At 40.9% G+C, this 10281-nt stretch overlaps 2 protein-coding genes across 4 annotated transcripts in view; one reads left to right on the plus strand and one right to left on the minus strand.

Annotated features, from left to right (window-relative positions):
• Positions 1 to 6069, minus strand: part of syne1b (spectrin repeat containing, nuclear envelope 1b) — a 78444-nt gene extending 72375 nt beyond the window's left edge. For 2 of the 3 annotated variants that reach the window (XM_071498917.1, XM_071498918.1), the window contains exons 1-2: positions 5902 to 6068; positions 4110 to 4414 (exon numbers count right to left, since the gene is read on the minus strand). In XM_071498917.1, coding sequence (XP_071355018.1) covers positions 4110 to 4176 — 67 coding nt within the window. In that variant the 5' untranslated portion in view covers positions 4177 to 4414; positions 5902 to 6068. Of the gene's footprint in view, positions 1 to 4109; positions 4415 to 5901 lie in introns of all 3 variants that reach the window. The other variant, XM_071498912.1, reaches the window with a different exon arrangement.
• Positions 6070 to 7762: 1693 nt separating this feature from the next.
• On the plus strand, positions 7763 to 10108 carry myct1b (myc target 1b). Its single transcript, XM_071499084.1, has 2 exons — positions 7763 to 7921; positions 8974 to 10108. The coding sequence occupies exons 1-2, from the start codon at positions 7867 to 7869 to the stop codon at positions 9474 to 9476; spliced, it is 558 nt and encodes a 185-aa protein (XP_071355185.1). The 5' UTR covers positions 7763 to 7866; the 3' UTR covers positions 9477 to 10108.
• The last annotated feature ends 173 nt before the right edge of the window (positions 10109 to 10281 follow it).

Raw genomic sequence — 10281 nt, forward strand, 5'->3', positions numbered from 1 at the left:
CTGGATGCAGTGAATTCAGAAAGTATTCAGACCCCTTCACTTTTTCAAATTATGTTATGCTGTAGCCTTATGATATAATCGTTTCATCAATCTACACTGAGTCCTCCATAAAGACAAAGTGAAAACAGAATTTTAGAAATGTTCACAAATTTATTAAAAATAAAAAACAAATATCACATTAAGTGTTCAGGCCCTTTGCTCTGACACTTGAAAGACATCGCAGGACTGTGAATGTCCTTGAATGTCCTGGCGAGAGACCTGACCTGTCCACCAACACCCACCCAAACTGACGGAGCTTGAGAGGATCTGCAGGGAACGCTGGCAGAAAATCCCCAAAATCAAGTGAGCAAAACTTGCTGCATCATACCCAGGAAGACTCGAGACTGTAATGCCTGCCAAAGGTGCTTCAACTATGTACTGAGCAAAGGGTCTGAATACTTATGACAACATGAAATTTCAGTTTCTCCTTTGACATTATGGAGTACTGCGTGAAGATTGATGAAACAATTTAAGCATAAAGCTGAAACATAACTACATGTGAAAAAAAGTGAAGGGGTCTGAATACTTTCTGACATGATAACTCTGACAAGCATGAAATACTCATGTAAAACAGCTGACCATCATTGAGTCATTATGTCTTGGTCAAGTGATTTAATTAATCCTGATGTAGGACTAGCAGCTAAGTGGCAATTAAAAGTGGATATTCCCAGCAACAAACAGCACGCAGTGCATCAAACCACTAACACATCTGCAAATTCACATGAGTAATGGAGTACTTAAGGTGATCCTAGGACAGATGATACCTTTGGCAATACTGCACTGTAGGTACTTGGCTTCATTGACGTGTGTTGGTCATCTGGGAGCACTGTAAAAGCCCACTCACTCTGTTGTTTTTCCATTTAGTTGACAGCAGCCCTACTTTAGCTCCAACAGGCCAACAACAATTAGGCAGGACAAGAAATGATTCTGCGGCTGGACTCAAGCCAGTCCGATCTGAGATGCTTTACACAGGAATTTACTTAGTGAATGGTTTCCTGATCTGCAAAACAACATGACAGAATTGTAACCTAATATTCAAAAACAGACAGAACAAAGGAACATAGGATCACAGAACAGATATGGTGCTTTTTAAACTGCTACCTTCGGCAATACTAAGTATTTAAAACTCTCTGCAGCAGCTTGGCTTCATGCAGAGTGGGAATTGGGCTCTGGGTTCATGAGATCATAACAGTGTGGTGGCTGTCTGGGCAGCTGTTACTGACACTGTGGAGTAGAAGCATCTCTTACAGCTGACAACATGCAAGCTTGCCTTTCTTTTACTCGCTTTTACACCAACCACGACGAAAAAGCTCCACCTTCAGATTTCTAACAGTGGGTGTGCTCCAGCACAGCAGTTCTCAATATATTTAGCCTGTGACCTTTTATAACAAAGGTGCAATCTTGTGTTACTGTTCCTAAAGTAGAGAGGTATTTTACCAGAACATGTGATTCTTAGAGGTGAGCCAGTCAGTTATTGAATAAATCATTCCAATCCCTTTTAAAGCCAAGATGCCATTCAACAGTTACTAGTTCCAGTCTCTAAAATGTGTTCTTCTCTGCTTTTATATCATTCCAAAAGCATTGTGTTGGGCATTTGTTTCACTATTTTGAAATTAACTGGTGAATTGAGAAAATAATTGTGTGTTGCAACCCTAATGATTTTCTGTTTCAGGCTGCATTACTTGATTACTTATCACAGGAAGCAAAGAGGCTAAAAACATCTTAACATTTCAGAAATAATTACTGGAAATCAGATAAAAATCTCAAACGATATTCATTAGAAATAGGCTCATATCTGTCCTTATGTCAGATTAGATCCTTCTCCTTATTTCTGGGGAGGGGACTCACCACACTTCAAGACGTCACCACAAACCTTTCACCAGCTGTGTTCCTTCATTTCCTGTTTGACACACAGTCTCAACTAAACCGAAACCCACAAAAGCCAAGTCATAATGAGAGCAACATGCCTGCCATGCAACAGACAGACATCAATTGCACCCTGAGGGCATTTTAGGGCACAAGGTGTTGCTACTCTATCGCCATATGTCCCTGGAGGACACACAGATACAAATATGAATTTCACAAAGGTAGAATCTTCAGTAGTTTAAGAGGTTCCTCTTTTGATACACAGTGTACAACAATCAACACTATAAAGATCATCAGTGAGTTTTCACAGTGCTATAGATTTGCTGGTGTCAATAATTCACCCACCCAGATGGACCCCTGCTCAAGTGAGCGTGCTGTAACCCTCCCTGCAGGATGCCTTTAATGACAGGAAGCTGCAAAAAAAACGAGACTACCTTGCCGCTCGCCATCTACAGAACACCTAAAACCACTGGCAGAATGTCTTCCAGATGTGACATGACACCAAATTCCACTTCCTGACTCGAAGCACGCAACAGGGGCTGGCACTCAGATTATGATATTTGTGCACCCTTCAAGTAAATTTCACTCTCAGGTTATCAAAGGTTTTCTATGATAGGTCAGAAAGATACAATTCAAAAATACATTTCTTTGTATTTATTATATTGAATTCTGATTGTTATTTTCAGCAACAGCTAATGAAACTTCATGTTTATCACTTAAAGCATTAATAAGAGAAAATGTCTTAGAGAGACTTAAACATGCTTTAATTCACTTTGAGCGAGTTTATATTGTCCTTCACAACCAAATGATAGGTGTTGTTTGTGATGACAAATTTTGCCCTTGTTGTTCGTGATAACAAGTGAATGGAAATAGATGTGCAGCACACCGGAAACCGAGTCTCTGTACAGCAGGAACTGGGCAACACTGGCACAACCACAGACAAATATTTCATAACAGCAGCCATGGTAACGAGCTATAACGTGTAAAATTTCCCGCCATACAGTACATCCCTAAAACACATCTGAACTGTGCAGCCAGAGTCGACCGGACAGTGGAGTGATGGTAGTGGCCTAATGCCCTTGTAACAAAAGGGGGACACCAACAAAAAGAGACTTGCGCTATCGATCCATTGTCTTACCAAGGGCAGAGAGGGTGTCAGGTTTTAGTGTTGTTCAGTGCATTCATGAAGCTGCAGTCGTTGTGACTCAGTATCTCATGTCAAGACTCAGAGCAGATTAAATGTTTTTGATGCGTCTCAAACTAAAGAAGCTAACTTTTAACCCCAGACTTGCATAAATCTTATGATCAAAAACAGGAGAAAGATTAGTCAAAAATCATACGTGTCCAAAAAATATTAAGCTCTTTTTACCACAGGATGACTTGGCGCTACTTGGATAATGCCATGATGTCCGAATGCATGCCTCTCTGCAACAAATTAGGCAAACTAGTCTCTAAAGAAAACCTGATTTGAAGATGTGAAGACAAGCTCATCAAAGGAGAGCTTTGAATCATGTGTTGAGATCAGGAGTTTCACAATACCACGAATCATGTTCTTCTAAATAACTTAAGTGCCCTATCCAGGCCGTCACACAATGCAGTATGTCATTTTGTAGTTTGGTCACAAGATAACACAAGAACGAGCATTGAATTTCTTATTATTGCAAATAAGATTACAGGCTGACTTGGAAAAAATAAACCTGGTGACAAAAGATACCATGTGCACACTAAATCAAATAAACTAAACGTGTGAAGAAAAGGCTGCAAGTGCCTGAGAACATGTCAATTACACAATGTATACAATTTATCATTTTGAAGGATTAAAAAAATACCTTACATTGTAATTTTTGTGCATTTTATAACTCTTCAAGCCTTTTGAATAAAGCCATTTACAATATTATAAGAGACACAATTACACAGTGAACAGACAAACCCTTAACTGGAAGAATGCCCCATTATCATAAAGGCAATAAGGGGAAAGAAGTTTAAGTTTTCCAACTCTAAGCCCAAACAGCCTCTATATGAGTGAGTCTGTGGGAGGGAGTGTATGTAAGCATGAGTGTGTGAGCATCCTGCCTTGCAAAAGCTGACAAACTTCAGATGGGCACGCAGCCCAGGCATTGAATCAGCACAATATTACCGTGCAGCGGCGCTGGAGGAGAGGATGTTTTGTCCTGAAGCCATCTGAGCCAAAGAATGACACTTACCCTGCAGTTTTTGCATCACATTAGCGATGTCCACGGACCCTCGGCCGAACTGCCTTGGAGAGGCCATGTCGTCTCACCGCAGCTGTATGTCAAGGTGGGTCACTGATGCTGATGATCCTTCACAACAGTCCTGAGAGGGACATCCCCTCTGCCCCTCCCTCCCTCTCTCGCTCCCTTACTCTCTCTCTCTCTCTCTCTCTCTCTCTTTCTAATTTCACTGCAGGACCAGGTCCAATTGAATCTCAGGTTTCATGCAGGGACAAGCAGGTTTACTATCCAATAGAAGCACTTCTTCCTTTCATTGCCTGCAAAAGAGAAGCATGTTAGGAGAGTTTCATTTGAGGCCTTTTTCTCAAGCTGATATTTTACTACGCTGTTTGACTTGAAGCCAACTTTCAGAACCGACAACTGTCTAACTGCTTTTCTAGTTTATAAGCAGCTCAGTGAACTTAACCATTAGTTAAATTGAACATAATAAATATACTGTGCACTCTCACAGTTTGACCCCCAGCAGAAAGTGATGGTTTTGACTGTTATTTTAGTCCTTGATTTAAGTTTAATCTTATTTTTTTTCATTTGGGTTTGTTGATGATGTCTTCAACTCTTTCATTATGTTGCTTCTACTTGTAATATTATTCATGTTCCTGCAGACAGAGCATTCTGGTTAAAGAGTTTGCTTTCATGCATAAACAAATGTTCATTACCCTATTATCTACAATGCTAAATGATGTCGTCTGTACTTTTATAGTTTAGTCACAAGATAACACAAGAAATAATCCATGTGGGCCGTGAGCACAGGAGACATTCTGACATATAACAGCAGGTCTAAATAAAGAAACTAACGACTGTGCAGATGCATGGTCTAAAACAGAGCCATTAATGTTGTTAGTAACACCTGTGGTTTCACAGTCAGGTGCCCATCAAATTATGCAAACATCTTCTCTTACTTTGCTTTCAAAGGCTACAAGTGCTAAACAATGGGATAATTATACTATTTAGGAACCATACATTATTCATTTCCTGTAAAAGGTTCATGCTCACACATGTAAGGCATCTGAACTTGAATGTCAGCAGCTCTCTGTAAGTTTACAGGAAGAAACAAACATGAACACAGACACAGAGCTGCACAAAGACCAGCAAACATTAACACATGCAGCAGCTATTGTGTCCAAGGACAACAGGCATGCTTCACACACATGCTTCACACACATACATACACACATACATACACACATGCTTCACACACATACATACACACATACATACACACATGCTTCACACACATACATACACACATGCTTCACACACATACATACACACATACATACACACATGCTTCACACACATACATACACACATACATACACACATGCTTCACACACATGCTTCACACACATGCTTCACACACATACATACACACATACATACACACATGCTTCACACACATACATACACACATACATACACACATGCTTCACACACATACATACACACATGCTTCACACACATACATACACACATACATACACACATGCTTCACACACATGCTTCACACACATACATACACACAGGTAAAATGCTTGGAGCACAGTGTGACTACGTTAACAAATGTGCAAACCTCACACTCATTAGCATTTCAGGGCTATCAAAGGGGAAGTCAGAGTGTCGAGTGAGGACATTTCTGAATGAGCTCGAAGAAGTTTCGAAGTTGGACACAAACGTTTTCATGACATTTCAGTTCAACCCAGCTGAGCACAAAACGAGCAGGTATTCAGCGCTGGACCAGACGCACCTGTGGAGCCGCGGAGCGTCGCTGAGCCGGAGAATCCTCATGTAGGTCCGTCCCCTCACCGCGCTGAGCAGCAGGCTGACTGCAGAGGAAGTGACTGCGTCTGTGTGTGTGTGTGTGTGTGTGTGTGTGTGTGTGTGTGTGTGTGTGTGTGTGTGTGTGTGTTGCCTGGTTGCCAATGGTAACGGTGAAAATGAAACATGGTGGCGTGAAGTGAAGTTTGTGAGCACATGAAGCGGAGGGGGGCGGGAGGGGGGGCGGAAGTGTGTGGTCTGGTTCCTGCCCTGCTAATATTTATGGACAAAAGGGTTCATTCTTTTCTTCCGCAGAGGAATGATGCTCTGAATTTGTCTGGATCACTCTCCTGAATGCCCATGAAGGCCATAGAGCTCATAATGAGGACTGTGCCTTCCCCCCTATCAATTACACTGGAATGATTACACCAAGAAAACGCTTTCATTGTTCACATGGGCTCTTGATTTTGCTTTAAACTGACTTGAAAAACTGTAAATCTGTTCTTTAAAACTCCATTTCAGACATATTTTAAGAAATAGGCCTGTATAGATTATCTGCTGATATGGTTTTCCCACAACTAAGTTCAATTACTTTCTTAAATTCTGCTCTTTCTCCCCCAGTGAAAAATCCAGAATCTATGAAAATCTTTCAGAAATTACATTTGACACGAGATGTCTTCTTCCTCATTGTTTGGCTGTTTCCATATTTTTACATCATTTTTGATACCTTTAATACATTTTGAGGGCAAAAGCTAAGTAGGTCTATATACTTTTAATAATGCAGACTAGATTGTGTTTTTGCTCTGTGGTATTACTACTGTGGTATCTGGGAGCTTGTTCCATCACCCACTGATAATATGCGATGATATCCTTCACATCAGATTGTTACAGGATGCTGTCGGTGTCTGCAGAAGAGAGCTGGGGCCACATTTTACAGACTTCAAAATTATGAAGATTCAAAGGGGAAAACGTCGTCACTTTAAAACATAAAATAACATGTAATGTACCAGTGGACACAGTCCTAAATAATGTTTAAACACTATAGAGTATTGCATGAAGCTAAGCAGTGTTACTGAAGATCACTGGCTAATTTGTTTAAGATGCCCTTTCCCACAACTAACATTACCACACACTTCATTTGCTATTTCATCCAGATCATAAAGGCTGGTAAGTGCTCAAAATTGCGGTACTTGAGCTCCACCTGCAGGACAACTGTGTGATGTGATAACTGAACATCTAGGGAGGTTACCTCATATAAAACCCTCAGTTTTATATCCAGTCTTGTGAAGATGTGTGTGTACATCACTTTATATAGAGGTAATGGTTGGCTGCTGAGCTGCAGAGAGCTGGTCTGTGGTGTTATCAGCCTGAAAACTCTGAGGGCAGGAGCAAAGTGGGAACAGAGCAACAATTGAAGGAAGTCCCCATTGAGAATGAGAGCTTGATAACCTGCAGACTCTCTTGTGGATGCTTAGATTTTCATGGGTTAGTTTATCCAGAACTTTGTCAGGACACTTTGCCAAGTCTTTTTGCGTCAGAGGGTATAGGGTTGTATTTTCAATGGATCTAGTTTCTTTTAATCTAACCTCACAGTCATCTTAAGAGCTTGTGTACACATGAAGGATGTGCTTTGTGATCATAATTGTTACATAAGAACACATATAACATGACGTGCTTTACAAATATGGTGTCAATAAGGCAATTGTTAAAAAGTATTGATCCTTAGGAAATGATGCAAAAGGAAACTACCCTGTTTCCCACTGTTGTGTCCCACACAGATAAGCAATGCACTTGCTAATTTTAAAGCCAGAAAGGGAAGGAAGCATGACAGCGAAGTTTCCGCCATAGCAAACACTGTAGGGGGGGAAGCAAAAAGGCTGTCTTGGAAAAAGTTTAGTGTTCATCCGTCTGCCCGGAGTGAGTGTGGAATCTAACTCCAGCTTATGGTGGAATAATGGCACAAAATGAAACGCATCCCCTTTTGGAAATACTAAAATCATTTAATCTAGGTGAGTGTATCTACATTTGTTTCTTGTGAAGAGTAGGGAGTATTTCACAGAGCTGAAGCCTCTAATATGTACGAGCAGCATGGTGTATTGTAAAATACAGATGTGATAGTTGTTCAATTGATACAACATATAACATTTTCTCCAAAAATGCCTTTCTTAAGACAACTGAAACTCAATCATTTTCAGACTGAAACTCAATGTCAGTTTCTGTGGTGCATTGAAAAATCAGGAAATTAGCTCTGAGTAAAGTATTCAATAGGTTAAGGGCCAAAAATATATTTCTGCTAAATATCTGCTGCAATGTTATGAACCATCCAGACCACTCAGGTCGTCCAGGACAGGTTTGCTTTCCGTCCCCAGGCTCAAGACTTTCAGTATGCAGCACATATCTGGAACAAATTTCCTGCAAGCAACTCTCAGTTCTTTTAAATCACAGCTCAAAACTTCTATGTTTGTCACTGTTAAATTTAGGACTGTAACTGCATTTCAGTTTTAGATCTTCAAGTCCTACTTATATTGTTTTTCTTTCATATCTTATCTTGATGCCTGTTTATGTCTTGAGGCGTCTTTAAATTGCCTTGTTGTTGAAAGGTGCTGCAATATACATATAAACTTGCCTTGAAGGGCGGAAGAGCATGAGTTATATTTAACGTGTCACGGTGATGATACAGTCAGGTTGTGCTTCAACACAATGATACTAAATCGACCGTGAACCCACACAGCAGGTGTGATGTAAGATTTTATGTAACATTGTGCTCAGTATAGCAGCGCCAAGCAATAATAACTCAATACAGCAGAGCAAAGATTTCTAAAACATATGGTACATATGAGATCTACTTTATTCACCTGATGCAAACTTCTTGTGTATGCTAAATAGGATTTTATTTCAAACTTGAAACGAGTTGAATCCACCATCTGGGGAAATAATCGTCCCTGTTTTTAGAACACAACGCATCCGGCCTCACACTCTACTAAACATTTCCCACCATTATTTTCATCCCTCACCATTTCCCTTAGCTGATTCTCTGCATTGATTTGTTTTCTCTTTCCAGGCGATATGATTCTAGCCTTCTGTCTCTCTGTGCTTGTGGGCCTGCTGCTGGGTGCTTTGATATACGTTCTGTTGACCTGGGCGTCCAGGCGCACGGCCACCGCCAGGATCACCAGGCGCTCTAAAAAGAAATCTGGCACTTCACAGTCAAGCAACCCCATGAACGGCCAGCTGGGCCTTTACAGGAGCACTTTTCTAAGCGTCTACAGACAGCCTTCTCTGGAGCCGGTGGGTCCTCTGGGGAGCAAGCCTGGCGCAGAGACTTCCACCTTTCGGCCACTGCCCAAGAAGAGCAGGGCTGGCCTGGATATGGGAGAGGACACCCAGGTCAGCATGTCTGAGGACACAGCGGCTTCGAACACGTCCGATTCAGCCTCACTCGTCCCAAACAAGAGACATTCCTTCTGGCTGGGGGGCAACGGACTTAAAGGATTCCTCCCCTCGCAGACTCCCCCTCCTGCATACGACAGCGTCATCCATGCATTTGAAGAGACTTGCACTTGAGTCTTTCTGCATGACTACAGCAAGAACTGAAAAAGGAGAGCACTCTGGGATGACAGTGGACTTCTGGGCCGTGTTCTGCTCTTTAACACTTATCTCTGCATATTGAGTGATCAGACCATTTCTGCCACTTTTCAGTCTGACGCAGTGTGTCTTTAACTGAATAAGTCTCTTACACAGCCATGTAGTGTCAGCTCAGTATCATATTATGAGATATAGATTAGGGGTGCAACTACCTAATCAAATATTTTGCATATTATTTTCTCAATTAATCAGTTGGTTGTTTTCTCTATAGAACGTAACAAACTAACCAAAAATTACCTTCACAGTTTCCAAGGGCCTAAGGTGACTACTTCAAATGTCTTATTCTGTCCTAAGCTCAAAAATATTCAATTTTCAATGATACAAATCAGATTCAAGCATCAAATTCTCACACTGGAGAAGATTTTTACAGGCAAATGTTTGGCATTAATCATCAGACAACTTTATGGTATCTCATAATCCATTGTAGTCCAGCCTTTGAGACACTGGTGGTAAAGAGAGCCTGTGGTTAGATTTTACCCTGACTGTGTGAAAATGTGTGCTGGATAGTTACAATAATCTAATATCACAATAAAGATCCGATGATGATTTTATTTCAGTGTTTGTGCTTTTGTGCAACAATGAAACACTTTAAAAAAATCTGTTTATTTAAAACAAGTGAATCTAGTGCAATCAGAGGCTACTTAAAGGTGAAATGGAGGAGACGTGATCTAATCAGTCACCTCATTAATGGTGTTCAACACTGTGGCAGGAAGGTGGGACAGTC

Source organism: Trachinotus anak, unplaced genomic scaffold, assembly GCF_046630095.1.
Source record: "Trachinotus anak isolate AG129_WGS33_773 ecotype Australia unplaced genomic scaffold, CSIRO_AGI_Tana_v1 ptg000015l, whole genome shotgun sequence".
In the NCBI taxonomy this organism is placed as follows: Eukaryota; Metazoa; Chordata; class Actinopteri; order Carangiformes; family Carangidae; genus Trachinotus; species Trachinotus anak.

Bases quoted from the DNA above. Each gene is read 5' to 3' on its own strand.
- myct1b (XM_071499084.1), top strand. From the start codon at position 7,867: ATGGCACAAAATGAAACGCATCCCCTTTTGGAAATACTAAAATCATTT. The intron at 7,922-8,973 runs GTGAGTGTATCT...TTCTCTTTCCAG, and splicing joins ACTAAAATCATTTAATCTAG to GCGATATGATTCTAGCCTTC.